Raw genomic sequence first — 25,842 nt, 5'->3', positions numbered from 1 at the left:
TGTCTCCAAGTTGTGTGTATTAGGCATATTGACTGGCCTGTAAGCATCTGGGAATTTTTTGGGAAGAGCTAGAAACACTTATTCAAGATAAGATGGCCTGGTTTATCTAGCTGCAAACCTCACTGTGAAGTGAAGCAGTCTACCAATTATTGAGAAATTTGTGACTCTGGAGCAAATTTCAAATATTTTGGCATCATGTCCGAGTATAAATCTGGGCGGTGAATGCATAGATAGAAAGATAGATAGAACTTGTCCCCAGGGGAATAGGGCAGTTAACTGACAGTAACGAGTAGATAATGCAGGAGAGTGAGCATCAATGTTATGTTAATATAATCAGCTTTATAATTCAATTCAATTTTATTTTTTATAAAGTGCACTTCAGATACAGCTTGCTATATTACAAACGGAAACAAAATGCTGAACACAAAAGTACCATTGAATTAAACATTTTTTGCCCTGTCCTGACACACAGTGTTGGCTGGGGTAAGCTCTGGCCACCTGTGACACTGAACCGTATTAAGCAGGTTTGGTAATGTTTGCCATGGTAGTGCAGCAAATAGTGTGACATTTCAGGGCATGCTTTTGTACGTTCAGAGCTTAGCATCTTATGGGTGGCCAGTTCTGATCCTGGAGAGCCACAGTGGCTATGGGTTTTCATTCTAACCATTAATTAGTGACTAGGTTTTGTTACTAATTAACTTCATTGAAGTTATTTGCTATTTAAGACTCTGACCCATTAAAACAGGGCTGAGCAATGTCGGTGCTGGAGGGCTGCAGTGGGAGTTTTCAGGTTTTTGTTTCAACCCAGTTGCTGCATGAGAAATTATTCATTGAAGATGAAGCACTTATTGCACAAGTGACTTTTTTCTACTTCATTTTAGTTGTCTCGGTGTTTATATTTAAGATTTTTTTTAGTTTTAAACAGCTGTATTCATTGTTTGGTTAGTAGCAATTGATCATTCACGGGGTTCCCTCCCATTCCACCCCACTCACCCCAAATCCCGCCCTTCCGGATCATAGATTTGGTATAGTTTATTTTTGGCGCTGTAAGCTTCATGGGGGAATCCCATTTTGGAATTTTGGTTTATAGTTATTCAACCTGTAGTAGTCAAAAATGCAGTTTGAGGTGAACTTTGTATTTGAAAAGACACCTAGACGTATGCAACAGTTAAATTTGACCATACCATTAAAAGTACATCTTTTGAGATTTTCATTGAGCTATAGCTATCCCATCCATCCATCCATCCATTATCCAACCCGCTATATCCTAACTACAGGGTCACAGGGGTCTGCTGGAGCCAATCCCAGCCAACACAGGGCGTAAGACAGGAAATAAACCCCGGGCAGGGCACCAACCCATTGCAGTAGTTATCCCATTTGATAGAAAAAAAGTTTGCAGTTAATAAGAAAACACTCTAAATTATCATTTTATGCCATCCTCTATGAGGAAAAGTGCAAATATCTCAAAAGAATTTTTCTTAATAAACAAAAAATATTTCTAGCTTAGGGAGTTAAGTGTTATTCATATACCAAGTTTAGTCAAAGTCACACATGGTAATGAAAATTTGTTGTATCTAAATATGTGGGTCATCTCATTATACAGGATTTATATATTTTAACATTTTTATTTAAATATAATTTTTTTTAAACAAATCAAATATCAATAATCAAATGGTAACGTGGAAGGAAAAAATATTAGATTCCAAATGTGCTGGGCTACTAGATCGCTAACTCTTTTAAAGGAACTCTAAAATACAGCATATGTCTGACACTTGGTCCATTATTGAAAATGACACATTCATTCCAAGGTTCAATTTCATGTTTTAGTGAGATCACTTGATGAAGACAGCTTTGATGTCTATATGTCATTGCAAAACACTAAAAAGTGAATAAGAATTTGAGGAAGATTTATCAACTCTGTTTCAAAATGATTTATGTAGTTACTGAAGTAGCAGGATGTTGTACTGTGTTAGCCATTATGGATGCAATTAGACGTCAAGTAAATTTACACCTTTTATTGTCTAAATGAACTTATTACAATATGCAAGCTTTCGAGGCAGCTAAGGACCATTCTTCAGGCAAGATGTAATACAGAAACTGGAATTCCCTGTGTTTACATAGACACTGGGACATAGAAAGCATTGGAAAACCTTTAAGTGGGTCATCTCCAATGTAAAAACTTAACAGACCTCTCCAACCCCAGATTCATTTAGTAGGAGAGGATAACAATGTATAGCTAATATCTTTTGATAAGATAACTCTCCAGCAGTGTCTTTTGAACTTTTTGATGAGTTTTCCAAAAAATGTGGATCAGTCAGAAAGATGTAAATAATCCTCATATCTGGTCATAAACTCTTGTGTCTATTTAAACCATGTTGTCATTTGTTAAATGTTAGAATCAGTTTAACTTCCCATTCCTTTCTGTGTCTTTAAGTTGCCCATAAGCACTGTGACTTTAAAGTCCTTCTCACAATGTCCATCGCTGCTGAAGTGAGCTCGTACAGGAACATCTCTGTAGACATGCTTAATGTGGAACATCTGTAAATTCATCTTTTGCTGGAGTGTTTGTCCAGTTTCTCCCTTATAGAGTGTAGTGTTGGGACATTTCACGCACAGAATTAGGTAGACCAGATTAGATGATCTGTAGGAAAATTATTCCTTTATGCGATGTTCTTGTCAGCAGTGTGGTATAACTACACAATCTGTATTGTAAATGTGAGCACGTTTTACATCTTTTCTGTAGGTGGTGAGATGTGCCATATCTTAGTTTATTATTATAGTTATTAAAAAACAATATCAGCAGACTTGAGCACACATCTAACAAAAGTATTCTATGCTACAATAATGGTCACATCTTTTGCTTTGATTTAAATCGCAAGAATACTAACTGACTTATAAGTCTATAGTGAGAAGTCAAGCAAAATGGCACTTTTTATTGGCTAACTAAAAAGATTACAATATGCAAGCTTTTGGGGCAACTCAGGCCCCTTCTTCAGGCAAGATGTAATAATAATATAAGTCAAAACATAAAACAAAGAGCAGATGGGATTTCAGCTAAAGACCGTATTTACGAAGTGCATTATCAGTTTTTTTTAATATGCAGATGAAGGCTGTCTTGTACAGTAAACTAGTCTTAAAGTCTTAATTAGTTGCAATGCTTCTTGGAAAAAATATATTATTAGATTTATGATAGGAGGAGCGTGCTGCAAGTTAATGATCAAATGACTGAACAAATAAATGAACACAGATACGGTACACTGCTAATTCAAATTTATATCAATTTATTCATTATTACACTTTATGTATGTCAGTAGATTTTTGTTTTATTACAAATTTACTTATTAAACATTTGTCATACATTTTAAACACTTTTTTTTAGTAATCACAAAACTTTTTTTTCTTTTCAAAGTCACAGATGCTTATTTGGTCTTTGTTTGAATACAGTTATAGTATACCCTGGGCTCATCCATTGTGCTGTATGATTTTTTTTTATTTTACTTTTATTTTTTGGTTTCCGTTTTGGAAACTTCAAGCTTTTCTGAAATTACTGATATTGTTTGCATATAAGAGGTATGAGTATTAGAAGTTCTCACAACTTTTTTCAGTGGTAATTTGAGAGAATCAGAGGTATTCTTGCCTTCATGTAGCAAAACAATTTTTAAAAATTTTTGTAGCATGCATTGTATTGGAGAGAGGCATTTGGGTTCATAAGTACAATTTAAGGTTTTTGCAGCTGTTGTTCAGTATCTGGTTTTCTAATGTTTTATATTATTTCACTGTCACAGTACTGTACAGTTCCTGGTAGGGATGTAATGATACCAGAATTTTTGTATTCAGTACCACTGAAAATGTACTATATTTGATACCCTTTGATACCACAGCAAAAACATAAATCCCATTCCATTATTAAAGTTTCATATAAAAGCAATATGAATTGAACAATGTTCATTTGTAAATACAAATACAAGTTCCTTAATCATAGGGTGAAACCACTTTTCATACTTTAAGGACATTGGCCTTTTTCTTTGCAGAGCTTTGTTGCAGCTCAGGTTGAAGAGGACTTTGGATAATTAGCACAGTAGTAAACAAATCCTCTACCATAGACTACATATGACACATTATTTAATATGCAATTTAATGCATCTGTACTTTCTTTCGCATCAGTTTGTGAATTTTGAATTAAGTATAAATCAACCTTCAAGAACTCATATAGGCTGGAGTTTCAGAGACAGTCGTAGTTTCCTGAAGTACATGATTTTAATTTGACAGTACTTGCAAATTTTATGTTTCACATTAAACTGTTTCTTTATTCTATAACACTGAGGAAACTAGAATTCACTCAAACTGTAGAAGTGAATGTGGCATTTTGTACAACACCATCTGTTGGACTGTACACTATGTTGAAACACACTAATATGATACAATATTTCTTTTATTCCAACAGGTGGAATAGTACATCAGTTTCATATAGTACATTGGCAGATGCATGCATATCTGGTAACTGGAAGCTGTAGCCCTGTATGTTAAGTTTGTTTCCTTGTTTCAAGTTGCCTTTGACTCTTTTTGAAGTATGATGTCATTGTAACATGGACCTATGTTGATAAATTAAATAATTTTATATTTGTTGCTTGTATATTTATACATTTGTAATTTAATTTTTAAATTGCTTATTTTTAAAGAAACCCAAAATGCTGTTCAAAAGCAATTTCTTAACAATGTAGGACAATGTGGTAAATTTCAGAATTAAAAAAAGACCTACTGCTAGTCTAAAGTATTTCCTTTAGCAGTTTTCTTTTCTACAGCAGTCAGATGAATCAGTGTCTTTTAGTGTTGATATTCAGAAAGGAAATGAGAAGTAAATATATGGATAGATTGGTAAAGTGCAGCTTGAAAGGTGTGTCCTTTTCCTGTTCACACTAGCATACTGTAAACGTTGTGTTAATGAAGCATTTCTTCTACTAAAAATACAACTGAATCTTTAATCCCTGAAATACCTCATGGGGCAGAATCCTTCAGACAGTCAAAATTGTGGCCCTGGGGAAAAAAGCACTTTTTGCTTCAGGTAGGATTTAGAATTTTAGTGCTCGTCTCATGGAAACTGATTACATGTAGCATAACTTGGATAAGAGTATGTTTTGTACAGTATATTAATTGAGTAATGAGCCTAAAAGTGCAAAGTTTCTGATTTAATCTATCACTCCTTTATATACAGTGCATCCGGAAAGTATTCAAAGTGCATCACTTTTTCCACATTTTGTTATGTTACAGCCTTATTCCAAAATGGATTAAATTCATTTTTTTCCTCAGAATTCTACACACAACACCCCATAATGACAATGTGAAAAAGTTTACTTGAGGTTTTTGCAAATTTATTAAAAATAAAAAAACTGAGAAATCACATGTACATAAGTATTCACAGCCTTTGCTCAATACTTTGTTGATGCACCTTTGGCAGCAATTACAGCCTCAAGTCTTTCTGAATATGATGCCACAATCTTGGCACATCTATCCTTGGCCAGTTTCGCCCATTCCTCTTTGCAGCACCTCTCAAGCTCCAAGCTCCATTTTAAGATCTCTCCAGAGATGTTCAATCGGATTCAAGTCTGGGCTCTGGCTGGGCCACTCAAGGACATTCACAGAGTTGTCCTTTGATATCTTGGCTGCGTGCTTAGGGTCGTTGTCCTGCTGAAAGATGAACTGTTGCCCCAGTCTGAAGTCAAGAGCGCTGTGGAGCAGATTTTCATCCAGGATGTCTTTGTACATTGCTGCAGTCATCTTTCCCTTTATCCTGACTAGTCTCCCAGATCCTGCCTCTGAAAAACATCCCCACAGCATGATGCTGCCACCACCATGCTTCACTGTAGGGATGGTATTGGCCTGGTGATGAGCGGTGCCTGGTTTCCTCCAAACGTGACGCCTGGCATTCAAACCAAAGAGTCCAATCTTTGTCTCATCAGACTAGAGAATTTTGTTTCTCATGGTCTGAGAGTCCTTCAGGTGCCTTTTGGCAAACTCCAGGTGGGCTGCCATGTGCCTTTTACTAAGGAGTGGCTTCCGTCTGGCCACTCTACCATACAGGCCTGATTGGTGGATTGCTGCAGAGATGTTTGTCCTTCTGGATGGTTCTCCTCTCTCCACAGAGGACCTCTGGAGCTCTGACAGAATGACCATCGGGTTCTTGGTCACCTCCCTGACTAAGGCCCTTCTCCCCGATCACTCAGTTTAGATGGCCGGCCAGCTCTAGGAAGAGTCCTGGTGGTTTTGAACTTCTTCCACTTACGGATGATGGAGGCCACTGTGCTCATTGGAACCTTCAAAGCAGCAGAAATTTTTCTGTAACCTTCCCCAGATTTGTGCCTTGAGACAACCCTGTCTTGGAGGTATACAGACAATTCCTTTGACTTCATGCTTGGTTTGTGCTCTGACATGAACGGTCAACTGTGGGACCTTATATAGACAGGTGTGTGCCTTTCCAAATCATGTCCAATCAACTGAATTTACCACAGGTGGACTCCAATTAAGCTGCATAAACATCTCAAGGATGATCAGGGGAAACAGGATGCACCTGAGCTCAATTTTGAGCTTCATGGCAAAGGCTGTGAATACTTATGTACATGTGCTTTCTCAGTTTTATTTTTAATAAATTTGCAAAAATCTCAAGTAAACATTTTTCAAGTTGTCATTAATGGGGTGTTGTGTGTAGAATTCTGAGGAAAAAATGAATTTAATCCATTTTGGAATAAGGCTGTAACATAACAAAATGTGGAAAAAGTGATGTGCTGTGAATACTTTCCGGATGCACTGTAGTGCCTTACAGGCGCTGCTTGTTTCTTTTTAGTGGTAGGATCTAAAATGTTTGTAATACTTAGTAAAAGGTCTTGGGCAAGTCAAGAAAATTAATGTAATTATCTGAGTAGTTAGGGTTTATTTGCTCATGAAAACACTATATAATATTAGAATAAATACAAAGTAAATATTACAATTATAATATCAAGAATTTCTTATTTTCTGGAAACATATTGGCATGATATGAAATAGCTTGAACAACACAGGTCTTCCAAAACCATCTGGAACTAAAGTACATAATTTCAACTATACAAAGAAGTTTTCAAAGAAGTAATATTGCAGAGTATGTTACTGCCAAGAAACCCTGCTTACAAAAAAGAAACTAGCAGAAGAGAATGCAGTATAGAAAAACCATAAAACGTGTAACAGCCAGTGGCAGAATGTCTTATAAAATGCAATGTTGGAGTTTTTGGTTCACAAAGAAAGCCAGTTTGTCAGAAAAAGTGTTGGATATGACTATATTGATATCTGTGTGCAGCTTCTTGTGAAGCATCATGACGTTTTTGTCATGTTTTAGGAGTGTATTTTACCGAACAGAATAGAGAATCTGGTAAAAAAAAAATGAAAGAATGATGACTGCTGAGAAATACAGTATAAACAGATTCTGATTCATCATGACTTATTGGCAAAATGTTGGCTTTTAGCATGATGACCACTCCAAACACACTGCAAACCCAATGAACATTTCTTGGAACAGGAGACTGCAGATAGAAGACCAACAATATAATAAATGGGCCACTTCAGAGCTCCAACTTCAAAATAATTTAAGTCGTGTGAATCATTTTGGCCAGAGACAAGAACAAAAAGCAGTCAAAACCAAAGCATTCTAAGACAGGCCACACAAAACACATATTTTGTTACCTTTTATTGCTTTATTGTGTATCTGTTTGTTCTAATGTTGTATTTTTGCAATACCAAATAAAAACATAATTGCCCAGAAGTAGATTTAAAAATAATTTTCTTAGGCGACCCAAGACATTTTGCATAGTACTATAGATTTTATTTGATGTGTATTACTGGTAATATATTTTCAAAGACCTGATCATATTGTGATTGTTGTTGCTCAAAGCATCAATTACTTTTGTTTGTCTTTCTCTATTTGTTTGTTAGTAAAGACAAACTCTTAGTCATGAGCATCATCTTCTTTTATGTATTTCCAAGTGGGGTTTCAAGATCAGAATTTGAAAGGTGGAAATTATCCAGTGCTTAACCATATGCCTTATTGAAATTTAATCGTATATTGTTCAGTGTTTGTGTTTTTTGGCCAGTAGCAAATCACCAAGGTTTTGGATTTTTTTTCCCAACTAACTTAACCCACTTAAAAGTCCTGCCAATAGGGCACTAGTCCAGATGTTCAACAGCCTTAAATCTAAATTAATTTGACCTCTTTGAAGTAAGGAATGTTCTTGTCTTGCAATGGAATGTATACACATTAATACAAGATTGTTCAAAGTGTTTTTACAGATTTAATTTTAATTTTGTGAGACAAGACTCTACAATTACAAGAAATTCTGGCTTCCTAATCACTGCTGTAGTCTTTGAATGGTTTCTTTTACTCAGTGGTGTGGTTGCTTGAAGCTAACTTAATTGAAATTGAAGTAAGAAGCTATTTGTAGTGGTTCTAAAGATCAGGCTAACCCTTTTTTTGCATTGTAGTCTCAATGACCTTAACTTGTATGAATTCAAAACACAACATATACCAGTGATGAGGAGAGGCAACAGATGGTGGGGGGAAAAAGAGGGTGTAATTAGAAATAATGTGGTGTTTGAGACAACCAGATTCTGGTGGTAATATGCTGAAAAATGGCAAATAATGATCAGTAATTAGGCTGTTGGGAATGGGACTTGCTACTGCTGGTACTGGAAAACCTAGATGTATCTAGCAACAAGTCCATTTTGTTTCATGAAGGTTTGATTTATGGCACTGATGGGTATAAGTTACAAGTTTTAATCAAGTATAGTATTTCCAATTATAGATGTTTTTCTGTTTGGTAAAAAGGGAGGTAAGAAATGGAAGCTATAAGAATTTCTGTAAATAGAAAGGTTTTAAATCCATCTTTCAAGTCTGAAGCCATTACCTCCAGATCGATGAGTAAAAAATTTAAAGGTGGTAAAAAAGTGGAAAAACAAATTATGACTATTCATTGGAATAATACATATTCAAGCAGATGTGTCAGTCTCTCTGCTGTTTTAAGACATTTACATTAATTGTGCTTTCACTTTTAAGCAAACCAGGACACCAGAAGGACACTTTCCATTTTGAACAATTTTAGCCAAATACTTCTGGAAATTCGGAGTTACACATGAAAATGAAGCAGGTTCAAATGGGACAAAGCTTTCAATAAAAGACAGACCTGTGAATGAGGGGGTTGATGGGACTTCATTATGAGGAGGAATCCAAAATACTAAGAAAGTAATCCTAATTCTATATTTTAAAAAGTTATATAAAAAATATGATTATCTTTTTATAACTAAAATGTAAACATGATTAAGCAGTTCCTCCAAAGTGCATTTAGATATAATAATGTTGAGTGGTTATGTACCTTGGAGCAGTGATAACATTCGCTAAGAACCTCAAACTTAAAAATTACCCAACCCTAAGACTAACATTAGTTATAAGTTAATTTAAAAAAAAAATTGTGAGTGTGCTCCCTGCGACTTTCTCGTATATAGTGATCCCTCGCTATATCGCGCTTCGACTTTCGAGGCTTCACTCCATCGCGGATTTTAAATGTAAGCATATCTAAATATATATCACAGATTTTTCGCTGGTTCCCGGATTTCTGTGGACAATGGGTCTTTTAATTTATGGTACATGCTTCCTCAGTTTGTTTGCCCAGTTGATTTCATACAAGGGACGCTATTGACAGATGGCTGAGAAGCTACCCAATCAGAGCACATATTACGTATTAAATAAAACTCCTCAATGATATACGATATGCTTCCTGCGTGGTGCTTCGCACACTTCAAAGCTCTAACAGCCCGTATTGATTTTTGATTGTTTGCTTTTCTCTGTCTCTCTCTCTATGACATTTTCTGCTCCTGACGGAGGGGGTGTGAGCAGAGGGGCTGTTTGCACAGAGGCTGTTTGCTTAGAATATATGCGCTCTTGTAAAAAATGCTGAAAGACTACCTTCACATTGATCCCTTTATCGCGGGTGCTTAAAAGCCCAACAGACTTATTGATTTTTGATTGTTTACATTTCTCTCTCTCTCTCTGACATTCTCTGCTCCTGACAGCGCACCTTGAAGAGGAAGATATGTTTGCATTCTTTTAATTATGAGAAGGAACTGTCATCTCTGTCTTGTCATGGAGCACAGTTTAAACTTTTGACTAAAGGGTGTTATTTCATATCTAGAGGGCTCTAATAATGTTAGGAAACGTATTTAGAAGGTCGTAAACAGGTTTTCTATGCTCTAACTGCGAAAATATTAGATTTATAAATAAAGAAGACTACTTCTTGGAAATTCATTTATCTGTCTGGAGCGGATTAACCGCTATAAACGAGGGTTTACTGTATAACTGTGTGGAGAATATTTATAAACAGTGTGGGAGAGTCTCTAAGGGCTTAAATATATAAAAATAACCATACAAACATACGGTTTCTACTTCGCGGATTTTCACCTATCGTGGGGGGTTCTGGAACGCAACCCCCGCGATCGAGGAGGGATTACTGTACTGAGATAAAGGAAAAGGTCATCAGAACCACTTCTAGTTGCACAATATTTCTCAAATATCATATGTCTTTGTTTTTCATCATAACTAATTGAAAATATTGATACACAATCATTTATCTCTATTTATAATCACACTTTATATTAAAATTATATTTTTTGCACTTGGGAGGTCGAAAACGGAGGTGGAATTTTTTCATGATTACATGTGCATTACCTAGATTACGTGCAAAGTAAAAGAGTTATAGTCACCTAAAAACACAGAAAAAGTGTTAGTGTTATATAATATTTGTTGAAATAATTTGCATTAAGTAAAACTGCATTTTGCAACATTTAATTATGATAATGATGACGGACGTAGCAGCTTATTGTTCCCAATACATCTTTATATTTACATGGCATGTTCAATGTTTTCACATTATTGTTAAACTAATGATGTATAAATGAAAATAAAATGAATAATAGCTATTGAAAGAACATGCATTTTATTGAATACAGTTTTTAACATCGCGTACACATTTATATTTCCACGATACAAAAAATTTGGATGGTTAAATAAAATACCACTTCCGGTTGAGTAATTTTTCTCAAATTTCAATTAAATTTCATCTTATTGCTTTTTATCATTATAAATATCTATACAACATTTGAATCATCTATTTGTACGAGGGATATCCAGAAAAAAAGGTTACAACAGCTGTTAAAAATCGAAAAATGAATATATTTCAACCAAATTTACAGGGTATGTTCCAAAATATGTGTTTATTTCTCAACATAATTGCCGTCAACTTCGATGCACTTCTTCAGCCTGGGCACCAGCTTTTTTATATCCTCGTCGAATACGCTCCGCTCCACCTCTGAAAGCCACTTCTCCACTGTCTCCTTCACCTCCTCATCGTTGGAAAAATGTTTCCCACCCAAGAATTCTTTCAGTTTGGTTTCCACAAGCTGACGATGGATCTCGGCCGCGGATTCGCGACGCAAAGTGAGGAACTTGATGACCGAACGAATCTCACATTGGCGGTAGGTGGAGCAAACGGCCTCAGCAAAGGTTGACGAATTTGCTTGCTGTGATGACATTTCACAACTGACTGACGCGGTCCCGGGCTTATTTTGACCGTTAGGACCCCCCTACACGCAGGTATGCCAACCTTCAAAAAAAAAAATTCCCTGCACCCTCCAGGGCACTTGTAACCTTTTTTTCTGGATATCCCTCGTAATAATAACCATTGTTTAACTGAAGGTTTGCGAAAGTATTCAGTTAACGTACCAATTCCAGTTGCCGGAAGTGGCCCAAAAGTCGATAGGATGCCTTATTTTTGATATAAAGCAGGTGTACAAAATGTCATTGACCTAGGTCAAAGCGTTTGAGTTATCTTGACACACAGACGGGCATAATTTCAAAAATGATATTTTCAGGAAGGTCTAAAACGTCAAGAGTCATCAAAATCTTGATGTCGAATTTTTTAATGATTCTTATACTTCTCTATACTACTGTATGCGTACGACATAGTAATGTGCATCTATGTTTGCTGGAGCGAAATTGTGTGGCATCTGTCACAAAATTTATATTTTTTTTACTGTGGAGAGAATTATGACTACATATTAAGTTTAGTAATAGGTCACAATAAAAATTTTATTGAGTTTAGAGGAATACTCCACAAAAAATATTTTAAAAAAAATGTTATTTATCCCATGTATTTTGTAGTGTTGGCCCAGAAAAAATCTAATAATCTGATATTTTTGTAGAGAAACTAAATAGTTAAGCTCAACTGAGTTGATAGGTGGCCAATGCTAGACAGTGCCAAACAATGTGAAGAGCTTCGAGTACCTAAAAAAAGGCACGGAGACACAGTGGGAATGTGCAGACTCTACACAGACAGTCTCATGTAGGATTTTAATGTAGTGGATGGATTTGTAAAGTGGCAGCGCTAAACAGTGTGCTCTACTGTGCCTCCTAAGCTAAGAATATGTTAAGTATATTTTTAAAGATCTCAACATTTCTTAAATTAACAGCATTTATGCATGCATACTTGCATTAATTACTCAGTTGTCTTAAAATTGCAGAAAATTGTACTCTTGCATGAAAAAAGCGTGCATGGATAAAAGAAATTTATTTTTATTAGCATATGTATTTTATATTCTCTAGATTCTTTGTATTACTCAACTGATGCAATTTTTTTCCCTGAGAAAGTCTGTTTTTTTGGCTACATACAAGTGAATATCCCAACATGCAAAGATTAATTATTTAAGTTAAAATAGCAGCGATAAAGTATTTGAAACACTGGCTTATAACTTTAATCAATTTTTTAAATGCTGAATATGTATTTACTTTGTTAATGTGTGCCATTCACTAAATACGTTGGCTTATTGACATTAAAATCACTACTACTAAATGGCCACCACTGAATAAAAATAAATAAGAATGGGTCTCAAGGCCAAAAAGGTTGGGAACCACTGCTTAAATGATATAAAACATGCTCCTGTGATTGCATTTGTTCACTATTTTTCAAAATTAGTGAAATACATCCATACATACAAGTTCAAAATTGAGAGTGTGATTGAGTCTTGCAAAATGTACATCTGTCATGTTACTTGAGGCAAAGTGTGAGGGAATACTGAGAATATATGCTAATATCTTGGTGGGTACATCGTTTTATTGGAGCAACAAGGTCAAAGAGGAAATGCTTACAACAGGTTGTGAAATTTCACAAATCTTGCTATTTTGTAATATTTACTGTATATAAAGATTGCTTAGTGAGTTAGCTTCTCAAAGGCTTTAAAATGTGAGGACTAATTGTACAACACAGAGGTAACCAGTTTTATTAGACATTTCTATATGTGGGCTCTGCTTTGAAGTTCCATTCTTAAGGGCTTGAAACCAGGGCACATTATAGATTTGTTTACATTAATGTATATTAATTTGGCTTTTGTATCAAGCAAAATATATGTGCTATGCATGTTAGTATTAGAACATTATGCAGTAACTTGTATCAATAGTAAACAAATATTACATATGCTGTATATGGTAATTATTCTGTTATTTTGATGTATTTTGGAGATCTGGCATGATAAATTCTCAACTTATCCTACACTGTTTATAACTCTGCAGCATGAAGACTAGAAACTTATTTTTAAATTAATCCATTTCACTTGCTATTCCTTTTTTTTTGTATATTGTTACACAATAAGTCTATACTTCATAATAAATATAACTTAGTTATGATTAGTACAATTTGATTGAAAATTAACATGACATTAAAATAATTAATGAATTACTGTTTCTTTACTACATTTGTTATGCTTTTTTTTGTTAAATGCTGCCATTTATATCAAATACATATTAAAATGCATTGGCGTTTTGGTGTCCTTGGTGAGAAAAACCCCACTTGTTTATCTTCAGGGCTTTGTTAGGGTGTGCAGGTGCACTATTTGCAGCAGTTGTTGCACTGTGTGGTGAAATGAGTGTTGTGATTCTTCTTTGGGTCAAAAGAAAAATGGTCAGTGAGAGGAGAATATTTTAAAAGGCTGGAATGTTGCTTAGACAGGACAGGATTACAGTTGTTCATGGTGAAGAATTTTTGGGCTACAGAGGAAACTGATACTTCAGATTTTGCCATAATCCTTTCTTTTTTCCCAGTAATTCTGTCTCTGTATGCATAACAGAATGGTCATATTTTTGACAGTTGTTTAAAAACTTAGAATTACTACTTTTTTTTTTTCTTTTTCAGGGCAGTAATGCCTCTGCTCTGGTAAAAGACATTGGTCCTGAGCAGTTTCCAATCAATGAACATTACTTTGGATTGGTTAATGTAAGTATTATATTCACTTGTAGTATAAATGATTTTAGTAAAAAATGTTAATTGGTAATTGTAATTGTCTTTTCATATGTAGTGGAGCATTAGATTAGAATTAAGTTCATAAAGTTACAAGTTAAGGTTATCGTTGATCTCAAACAAGTCAAGCAATTTTCCTTTGGTTTGTTTTAATATACATTACTGTATGCAATGAATACATTTATCTTTGTTACCATGCCGAAATATTTTAATAGAACAAAACTGCTGTTTCCAGTTCACATAGAAAATTGTCTTATAGGGAAAGTATAACAGAGTCTAACTAAAACTGGCAATAATTGTACTTTTGGTAGGAGACCTGAATTTCAAGCTTAAGTAGGATTACTTATAGCCCTAGTAGCTCTTACTGTAAATACCCATGTTTAATTTGTATAGGTCCTTTCTTAAACAAGTGAAGTAACAGCTTTAAAAAAGGGCTGACATGATTGAGTGCATTCATACTGATGAAAAAAAAATCCATGTACTTAGGATCTTTATTTGTTAATGACAGTGAATTGTGGTACATTATTAGTGAACTGGAATTTCAAATCTGCCGCTTGATATTGTGTGCATATTGTAAAACAATATATCCATATCATTTTCAGGGACATTATCTAAACATTGTTGCATATAGGTTTCAGAGTTGCACAAGGTATTTTAAACATACAGTGCCCTCCATAATATTTGGGACACAGACATATTTCTAATTGATTTCCTCTTGTGCGTCAAGTCAAGTCAAGTTGGGGAGCATGCACTGGTACAGTCCGTTGCCGTGCTCACTACACGACGAAACAACTCGGGATCCCAGTTTGCAACCCCCCAGGCAGACACGCGGTCTAGTCCCACCCTCTGGAAATGACCCGCTATCTGCCTCAGCCAGGTGTTACGTCCAGCCACTCGGGTCCCCAACAATGAGGATCTTATGAGCCGCATCACCCTCGGGGGAAATGCGCCACATGGCCGTAGTGCTGTAACTGATGCTTCCTCACAATGCAGATAATGTGCCTCATTCAGGACTCCATGAGCAACCGCTCAATCGACACAAGGTCAAGCCAATGGTACCCAAGGATTTTCCTGAGAGACACAGTACCAAAGGAGTCCAGTCTTCGTCTCAGGTCACTGGATAGCATCCATGTCTCACAACCATACAGCAAGACAGGAAGCACCAGGACTCTAAAGACTTAGACCTTCGTCCTTTTGCATAGATATTGGGAACCCCACACACCCCTTTCCAGCGACCTCATGACCCCCCATGCTCTACCAATCGGTCTACTGACATCACAGGAAGAGTCACCAGAGACATGAATGTCACTGCCAAGGTAAGCAAACCTCTCGACAAGGACAACACTCTCTCCGCAGACAGACACACTGCTAATGGCTGTGCCCAAGAGGTCATTAAAGGCCTGGATCTTGGTTTTTATCCAGGACACTCAGAAGCCCAGACACTCAGACTCCTTGTTCAGTCTCTCGAGCGCCCCGATCAGAGCCTCCGTTGACTCCGCGAAGATCACAGCATCATCAGCAAAGTCAAGATCCGTGAATCTTTCTTCACCAACAGGTGCCCCACAGCCGCTGGACCCCACAACCTTGCCCAACACCCAGTCCATACAAGCATTGAACAGAGTAGGAGCAAGAACACACCCCTGATGAACCCTTGAATCAACTGGGAAAAATGCAGAGGTCCTGCCTCCACTCTACACAGCACTCACAGTACCAGTGTACAGGCCGGCCATGATATCCAGCAACCTCGAGGGGATTCTGCAAACCTTTAGGATGTCCCACAGGGCAGCTGAATCAACTGAGTCGAACGCTTTGCGAAAGTCGACAAAGGCTGCAAGGAAATTCTGCCGATATTTGCGTTTGCACTCCATGAGAACCCTCAGTGCCCAGATGCGGTCAAAGGTAGACTTCTTAGTTGTAAAACCAGACTGTTCAGGTCACTGGTTGATGAGCAAGTGATCACGGATCCTATTAAGGACGACCCTAGCAAGGACCTAACCCGGCACCGAGTGCAGTGTTATCCCCCTGTGGTTGCTGCAATCCAGGCGATCACTCTTCCCTTTCCAGATAGGAACGACAAGTCCCGTTTTCCAGTCAGTTGGAATGATGCCAGTCTCCCAAATGGAGGCAAAGATTGCTTGCAATGCCAGGAGGACAGCCTTACCACCAGCCTGGAGAATTTCACCCCGCATACCACAGATCCCTGTGGAAGATCACAGCTTTCCCCCCCACCTCAGCTGGTTCACCACCTGTGCAATCTCAGTGAGATTGGGTGGTTCACAGCTAATTGGAAGATCAGCCTCAAGAACCGTGGACCCATAGATATCCAATGTCCTAGCCGGAGGATCAGCTTTGAACAACTGCTCAAAGTAGCCAGCCCAGCGGGTCACAACTGCAGTGTCATCCGTAAGGACCGTTCCATCAGCTGCCCTGACTGCGACTGTCCGAGGAACAGATTCAGATGTGCATAATGCTTTGATTCCTCTGTAAGCAGGACATGGGTCCCTAGACCACAGATGGTGTGTCACTTGCTCACAGATTCCTCTAACAAACGCCTCTATCTGCCCTCAGAGCCTTCGCAGCCATCCTTCTCAGTTCCCGGTACAGACCAGAGTTGCCATTAAGCCGTGCGCTGCGACTCCTCTCAATGATATCCAGGGTGCCCTGCGAGATGAAACACCTCCTTCTGGGAACACTGGTAACACCAACACAACCTTCAGCAACCTTCAGGGTCTTGTCATGGAAGGTCTCCCACATCACATTAGGATTGGCAATCGTACCCAAATCCAGGCTCATTTTCCTAGTAGGTGGTAACCTGCTGGATCCTAAGTGCAGCAACAACAAGTCCATGTTCAGAATTCATAAACTGGGCACTTCTGTAGACCCTGCAGTTTTGCAAGTGCCTCCAGCATCTGCCCATGAGGATGTGATCGATCTCCTTCACTGCACCACCAGTATTGGAGTACCAAGTCCAATGATGCGGTTCAGGGCGCTGGAACCAGGATCCAGTGATTTGCAGCCCCTGACCTTTTGCAAAGTCAAAGAACATGGAGCCACTTTCACCACGGTCACCAGACCCATGAGGACCGAGACATTCCTCATAGCCAGCCCTGTCAGTGCCAGTGGCTGCATTGAAGTCACCCATGACCTGAGGAGTGTCACCTCGTGGGCACCCATCAACCACCAAGCGAAGCTGCGAATAAAATGTCTCCCTTACCAAGACATCACTCACCGCGGTCGGAGCATACACTGAGACAACAGACAAGGCACCCAGGGAGTGCCGTAATCTGAGTCTCATAATTCGCTTGTTGAAAGGAGTGACATCGAACATCATCGGAAAAAGTCAATCCGCTACAGCAACAGCTAGTCCCTGAGTATGACAGCCATTAGACCGACCAGATCAATAAAAGGTGTATCCACCAACAGAGATCTGGCCAGTCCCCAGTCTGCGCACCTCAGAGAGTGCTGCCACTGAAATGCAGAGTTTACACATCTCTGACAGCAGAGGAAGATGATCATCTTGCCGGAGAGACAAGACTTTGAGTCTTGAGCCTTGAGTCTTGAGTCTCTGAGCTTTGTGAAGTTTTTTTTACGGTGGCTGGAGTGCCAGTCCTGCCACCAACCCCCATGATTTCCCTGCAAATTGGAAACCACTTGCAGGGCCGGATGCAGTTTAACGTCATACCCAGGACATAATTTTGCTCCACAATTTAAAATAATAAATCAAATAATTCAGATGTGATTAAAGTGCATATTGCAGACTGTAGTGTAGGGGTACTTGCATACATTTTGGTCACATCATATAGAAATGACAACATTTTTTCCAACGTGGCTCCCTCTTTTCAGGGCACCATAATGTTTGGGACATAGCAATAATGGCAGGTATATTAAACATATTTAGTACTTTGTTGCATATTCCTTCCATTCGATGAGTGCTTGAAGTCAGCGATTCAAAGAAATCTCTGGTGATGCTCTGCCAAGCTGCTAACACTGCCATCTTCAGCTCCTTATGTTTCAGGGGCGTATCCTCTTAAGTTTTCTCTTCAGCATATGGAAGGCATGCTCAATTGAATTTAAAATTGACTGGCTTGGTCATTAAAGTATTATCCAATTTTTTAACTTTGAAAAACTCCTTTTTTGCCTTAGCATTATGTATGGGATTATTATCTTGTTGTAGGATGAAGCATCATCCAATGAGCTTGGATGCATTTACTCGAACTTGAGCAGATGTCTCTCATTACACCTCAGAATTCATTGGGAAGCAGTTATATCAACACTGAAGATAACTGTGTTTAGTACCTGTTGTAGCCTTCATGCCACAAGCCATTAACAGCCCCCTCCACCATGTTTAACAGATGAGGTGATATGCTTTGGATCTTGGGCAGTTCCTTTTCTTCTCCACAGTCTGCTCTTGTCATCACTCGGATACAGGTCATCTGTGTCTTGTTTCACCACAAGAACTTTTTCTACAATTCTGCCGGCGCTTTTAAGTACTTTTTTGCAAAGTGTAATCTGGCTGTCTTGCTTTTGTGGCTAAATTGGTCTCTGTATTTCTGTTCATGAAGTCTTCTGGAGATAGTAGTCTCTGATAAATATATATCTGCCTCTTCAAGACTGTTTCTGATTTGTCGAAGAGGCATTTGGGGCTTTTCCTTTACCATAGTGAGGATTTTCTTTGTCATTAGCAGTGGACGTCTACCAGTCCCTTTGCGATTACTGAGCTCATCAATGGGTCTTTTCTTCTTAAAGATATTCCAGACAATTGATTTAGATAATCATAAGGTTTTATCCTCTAAGTTAAGCTCTGCAATGTGCACTTTAATCATGTCTAAATTGTTTGGTTTGTAATTTTAAACTGTGGCACAGAGGGAGAAATCAAGGGAAAATGTGTATTTGTTCCAAATAAACTGCTCAAAAAAATTAAAGAAACACTTTAATAACACATCAGATCTCAATGGGGAAAAAGAAATCCTCCTGGATATCTATACTGATATAGACTGGGTAATGTGTTAGGAACGAAAGGATGCCACATCGTTTGATGGAAATGAAAATGATCAACCTACAGAGCCCTGAATTCAAAGACGCCCCAAAAATCAGAGTGAAAAAATTATGTGGCAGGCTAGTCCATTTTGCCAAAATTTAATTGCAGCAACTCAAAATTGTACGCAGCACTTTGTATGGCCCCTGTGTTCTTGTATACATGCCTGACAACATCGGTGCATGCTTCTAATGAGATGACAGATGGTGTTGTGGGGGATCTCCTCCCAGATCTGGACCAGGGCATCACTGAGCTCCTGGACAGTCTGAGGTGCAACCTGGTGGCATTGGATGGACCAAAACATAATGTCCCAGAGGTGTTCTATTGGATTTAGGTCAGGAAAGTGTGGTGGCCAGTCAATGGTGTCAATTCCTTCATCCTCCAGGAACTGCCTGCATACTCTCACCACATGAGGCCAGGAATTGTTGTGCACCAAGAGCCACTGTACCAGCATAGGGTCTGACAATGGGTCCAAGGATTTCATCCTGATACCTAATGGCAGCCAAGGTGCCTTTGTCAAGCCTGTAGCGGTCTGTGTGACCCTCCATGGATATGCCTCCCCAGACAGTCATTAACCCACCACCAAACTGCTCATGCTGAATGATGTTACAGGCAGCATAATGTTCTCCATGGCTTCTCCAGACCCTTTCACTTCTGTGACGTGCTCAGGGTGAACCTGCTCTCATCTGTAAAAAGCACAGGGCACCAGTGGTGCATCTGCCAATTCTGGTATTCTATGGCGAATGCCAATCGAGCTGCATGCTGCTGGGCAGTGAGCTCAGGGCCCATTAGAGGACATGGGGCCCTTGGGTCACCCTCATGAAGTCTTTCTGGTTGTTTGGTCAGAGACATTCACACCAGTGGCCTGCTGGAGGTCATTTTGTAGGGCTCTGGCAGTGCTCATCCTGTTCCTCCTTGCCCAAAGGAGCAGATACTGGTCCTGCTGATGGGTTATGGACCTTCTATGGCCCTCTCCAGCTCTCCTAGAGTAACTGCTTGTCTCCTAGAATCTCCTCCATGCCCTTGAGACTGTGCAGAGACACAGCAAACCTTCTGGCAATGACACGTATTGATGTGCCATCCTGGAGAAGTTGGACTACCTGTGCAGCCTCTGTAGGGTCCAGGTATCGCCTCATGCTACCAGTAGTGACACTGACTGTAGCCAAATGCAAAACTAGTGAAGAAACAGTCAGAAAAGATGAGGAGGGAAAATGTCAGTGGCCTCCACCTGTTAAACCATTCCTGTTTTGGGGGTCATCTCATTGTTGCCCCTCTAGTGCATCTGTTGTTAATTTCATTAACACCACAGCAGCTGAAACTGATTAACAACCCCCTCTACTACTTAACTGACCAGATTAATATCCTATAAGTTTCATTGACTTTATGCTATACTCTGATTAAAAAGTGTTCCTTTAATTCTTTTGAGCAGTATAGTATGGAGGGCACTGAACCTTATTCCTGAACCTGAAGAATTGATATTGAAGTGTTGCAAAGGCATATAACAAACATGATAAACTTCTTCAAATGTTTGACTTTACTCATCTCTTTCTGGAAATTGGAACGAATTCAAAAGCATCTCTGTTATCGTGAAATATAAGACTTGTTTAAAAATGCATCTGATTCCGTGTTTGTTATATTGCTGTCTGTCTGAAAGTGTATTACCTCTCTAATTAAATTGGTTCTAAAAAGCAAAGATGCAACCCAATTGCTCTTGCTCTCCCCCTTAGCTTAATTTACTTAAGTTTATCAAAACAACTTTCTAAAAGTGGCCCCGCAAATTAGTGATGGACATCTGTGTTATTAGCTTTTGCACCAGGGAAGTGTTTAACTGTAAAGTGAAATGGTTGCATTTCAATAAACTGTCTTGTGTGTCTAGAATTTGTGTTTCTGCCAATAGAGCCATTATAGTGGTGCATGATCAGATACTAAAGAAAGCTTCCAACCCAAAAAGTAATAATTGAGTGATTCAATGGCCCTTTTTATCGCCAGATGTTTCTTTTGAATAGTGGAATAATTATGTTCTCTTTGTAAAAATTTCTACTTGGATACTACTCAGGCAATGGGATGTTCGTGATCATCATAAACTAAGCCCCCAGCCTAAACCTTCAAAGGGACAGCGTGATTGGCAAAATAATGAATAAACCATCCTTAATAACCTGCCAACCCCAACAAATTGTGGATATGTTACCGTGTTTCTGGACAAGGACAGAAAAGTACCACACCAAACTTTTTCATTTGAGGTTTGATGATCCCCTTGCCCATTAAACTTTTTCATTTGAGGTTTGATGATCCCCTTGCCCATGTTGGTTACATAGTGAGTTTTTGACAATAACCTAATTTACATTTCTTCGGATTATTAGTTAAACCTGCATTCTTTAAGCTGTCTTGGCATGTCATATTTGAGTTCCAGTCATTGTTGTCTTCAAGGTATGTACCTGAATACTCAGAATGGGTGTGCAGTATTTGCTCCATCTTACATGCAAATGTCAGGGGCAATCATGAAACCTAAATGGGAGTGTTACACATTTGAACAAAACCACTTGGGGTGGAAAATGCATTTTCCTCACAACTTGATTCCTCCAGAGGCACTTCCCAGGATGCTTTAGTTAGATGTAAGGTAGAGATATATGATACATGACCCAACCTTTCTAACAACACATCAACACATGGTATTGGGCATTTAGAATCTATATTCAAACATCCAAACTTTATTAAAAAAACAGTTTGGTCCTATTCAGTTTTGGGACAAATGCAATTTGACTACACTATACACTCTTGATTTCTCAAATTATACCTATTTCAAGGATATATTTAATTGTCTCATGCATCATTTCTCTTATGTTTGCAGTAATTTTGTATTAGTGTATTTGTACCTTAATACAGAGCTCAGTTATTAATTTAGGCTGTTACAAATTAATTTCCCCAGGCAGGGTTGAAAAGACATCTGCGTTCCTTTGTATCAAAGAAATGAATTTACTTCTCTGTGTGTCACTTAAATCATCCCCATTGGAAACTCCAGGGTTATCTGAAACAGCAGCTGCTATAACAGATGTCTCCTCTTGGTCATGCCATTCTTTGAATTGGTATACAATGTCCGGGTATCCTAACATTATAATTTACAGGGTTTATTTTATTCTTTGATTAAGGCTGATCTATAACATTTTGCTAAAAATTTCTAAGGATTAATTGGAACGAGAAGAGAAGTACATAATCACCTTTTTAGAATTCACAAAGCTTAGACTTTCTATTATAAACGTTTGTGTGTTTCTTGTTCATGTCACAAATGCTTCACCACAACCAAGGACAATTTAGAATTTTTTTTTTTTTTTGCAAAAAAATTACACTGTCTGCCAATTTACACTTGCGATCAACCGTGTGACAATACAGCTATTCTTTTATTAGAGTATCTAACACACCATGGAGCTGTCTGTCGAAAAACAATTTGGATGAACTTAAACTGGTAGTTGACTGTGTCAGTTCTTTCACAGCTTACATAAGAAATGTCAACACAGTATGCAAGAATGCTGGGACATCAGGAGTGACATACCTAATCATTTGTTTCAATGTCTTATTAAATCTTTCATTTAACCCATTCATCTGTGGAGGATACTAATATATAGTAAGACTCCCACATACTTATTTTGTAAGTCTAGAAGTATAAAGCATACCCTGATCTTTCAAAATCTCATTTTTATATTAGTAAAAAGCTCAGTCAGTGCTTTTGCCAAACTGGGTTAATTTGCCTTCCGCAAAGCTGCCTCTTTGGGATACTTGGTAACATAATCTACTAACATAAGTATATACTGATATCTGTTTTTATTCTTTGGCATTGACCCAACAATTTCCAACCTGGCTCCTTCAAAAGGCACCTCTAAAATTGACATTGGTGTGAGGGGACAGCTTGGAGGTTAATGTTCTAAGACTGTTTGACATTCATGATAAGGTTTGCAAAATTATACATCATTAGCTAAATTTACCCAATGAAAAACATTTCAAAATACATTGTTTCCTTTTTTCAGATCTGAGATTGCCACCTAACATGTGAGTGTTCAAAGCATAGAACAGTTTCCTTTCGAGATTGTGGACCAAGTATCTGTTCTGTAAAATCAACAGAGATGTGGTCAGATATCACACAGTAAAAGAAACCCTTTTTATCATATAATATGGAATTTTCAAATTTGGATATCCATTCTTTATAATGTTCATCATCTACAAAACAAGCTTGTTTGAACACTAATTCTAAATTTGTGTCTTCCTTTTGTAATCACAGATTCTTGGGTTCTATAACATTTTGTGCACTATGAATTGGTGACCCCTTGTTACTGTGAGAGAAGGCTAAAGGCACAGCACCATCAGGTTCAGGCATTTGTTTTGAGGACTCTTGGAATAGTTCCTCTGAATCCCCAGTAGGAATTTCTTCTCTGTTTTCACTAGTCAAATCTGGCTCAGTTTCTAGGTTAACTTCTATACCAACATCATTGGCGACAAGACCCTCCCCTCCTTCAACATTTTCAGTCTTTTCAGGAGAAAAGCTCCCTCGCCAAATCTTAAGGATCTACGGGAAAAGAATATTTAGTTTCTCTTTTAGCATTGGCCATGGACAAGTGTCCAAATTTGCCATTCCATCACAGTATATCATCTCCCTATATTTCATGCGAAGTAGTACAGTCTCATATTCTCTAACTTCACCATAGATACAATGAATGTCTACTTGCTCCACCATTTACAGCTCAGCTTTTGTAGCAGGCCTCGCAGATCATGCAGAGGTCACTGTAAAGCAGGTTCTTCTTTCTCTACCAGTCTCACAGCAACTGAAAAATTATCCTTTTTTTCTTTCTTGGATGGAACAACAAAACATCACAAATCTGCCATGCTTATCATGGATTGTGCTAAGGAAAGGTGATACTCTGAGATGATGTGACCAAGCTGGTTACAAGTAGAAGCAAGTGCATTCATTCCAAGCAAAAGACTTGCTACAATCTAATTTTCTAAATACATTGCTTATTTGGCTTGCTCTCTTGGCAACCAGTGGAGCACAATTATTTTGATTACTTAAAAAGAATTTTGGTATGAACTGACATTGAGCAAAATTTCCTCCTTGAGGAGCTAAGGTAATCTGAAGAGCATGGTGGAAGACGCCAGGAGAAGGGGCCTTTACAAAAGGAGAGCTGGACAGTGCTGTAGAGGGGCTGGAGTGGTATTTGTTCCTTTGTGTGAGGAGGAACAGGAGGACCACTGCCAGATCCCTAAAAAAATACCTCCAGCTGGCTATTGGTGTGCATGTTTTGCCCATCACCATTTTGAAAAAGGTTCAGCTGTATTCTTCACCTTATTGCCTGGTCGCTACACAGTAAACTTTTACCCCCCAGAAGGGAGTGGTAGCTGCTGTGATTGAATTTTCTACTCAAAATGATTTGACAGCATAGGGCACAGCCAGCTCAGACCAGACACATTTTCTTAAAACATTTCTTAAAAAACATGTTTATATGCTTTGAATGAATATGTTAAAGTGATTCAGTTCCCAGACTTACCAAGCTCAATATCGCACACCAGCCTTGTTGTAGTTTTTCTTTGTCTATGGTATATTTTGCTAGCTAAATACTAAACCAGCAGTGCATCAGTGACATTATATTAGTAGCCTTCATAGGTACATGAAGTGGTAGGCTGAAATTTTGAAGAGTCATTCTTGACTTTGTATGCTTTACCTTTTTTGTTAAGTTTTATGATCTTTCGTTGCATGAAACGCCTCTACTTCCTCAGGAGACTGAGTAAGGCCCGGATGTCCCCCACAACCCTGTGCAGATTGTACAGGTGTACTATGGGGTCCATCCTGACAGGATGCATCACATCCTGGTACAGCAACTGCTCAGTTCAGGACTGCAGAGCTCTGTAGTTTGTGGTGAACACAGCACAGCAGATCATGGGCACACAGCTCCCTGCGATCCATGACATCCACACTACCCGCTGTCTCAGGAAAGTGAATCGTATCAGGTGGGACCCAAGCCACCATGCACTGTCCCTTTTCACCTTCCTCCCATCTGGGAAGCGACTAAAGTCCATTTGGACGTGCGCCTCCAGGTTCAGGAAAAGTTTCTACCCAACTGCAATCAGACTCGTGAACAATCAGTAACCTTGTGTCACCTCCACTGCTACCTACACATATATTTCTGCCACTGTCTCTATTTATTCCTAGGATGCTGATTTTATTATTTATTTATTTATATTTATTTATTGTATGTGGGTTTTTTTGTCTATGTTCACTGTCTGCAGGGGCACATGCAAGCAAGCATTTCATTGTACATGGTATTTGTACACATGACAATAAAGAATTGAAATTGAAATATTGTCATTGTGTAACACAATGAAATTACTTTTTGTGACAGCCCCAAGGTGCATTTAAAGAAAAGTCAAATAATTCCAAATATGTCATATACAGTGTTAAGTGATCAA

The 25,842-nt window shown here is 38.3% G+C and overlaps 1 protein-coding gene across 2 annotated transcripts in view; it reads left to right on the top strand.

Annotated features, from left to right (window-relative positions):
* Window positions 1–25,842, top strand: part of usp46 (ubiquitin specific peptidase 46) — a 79,417-nt gene that overhangs the window by 5,667 nt on the left and 47,908 nt on the right. For both annotated transcript variants that reach the window (XM_039751191.1, XM_039751190.1), the window contains exon 2: window positions 14,253–14,333. In XM_039751191.1, coding sequence (XP_039607125.1) covers window positions 14,253–14,333 — 81 coding nt within the window. The remainder of the gene's footprint in view (window positions 1–14,252; window positions 14,334–25,842) is intronic.

Source organism: Polypterus senegalus, chromosome 4 (genome assembly GCF_016835505.1).
Source record: "Polypterus senegalus isolate Bchr_013 chromosome 4, ASM1683550v1, whole genome shotgun sequence".
Lineage (NCBI taxonomy): Eukaryota > Metazoa > Chordata > Cladistia > Polypteriformes > Polypteridae > Polypterus > Polypterus senegalus.
The sequence above is the reverse complement of the archived record's forward strand: the minus strand, read 5'-3'. Positions and strand labels throughout refer to the sequence as shown.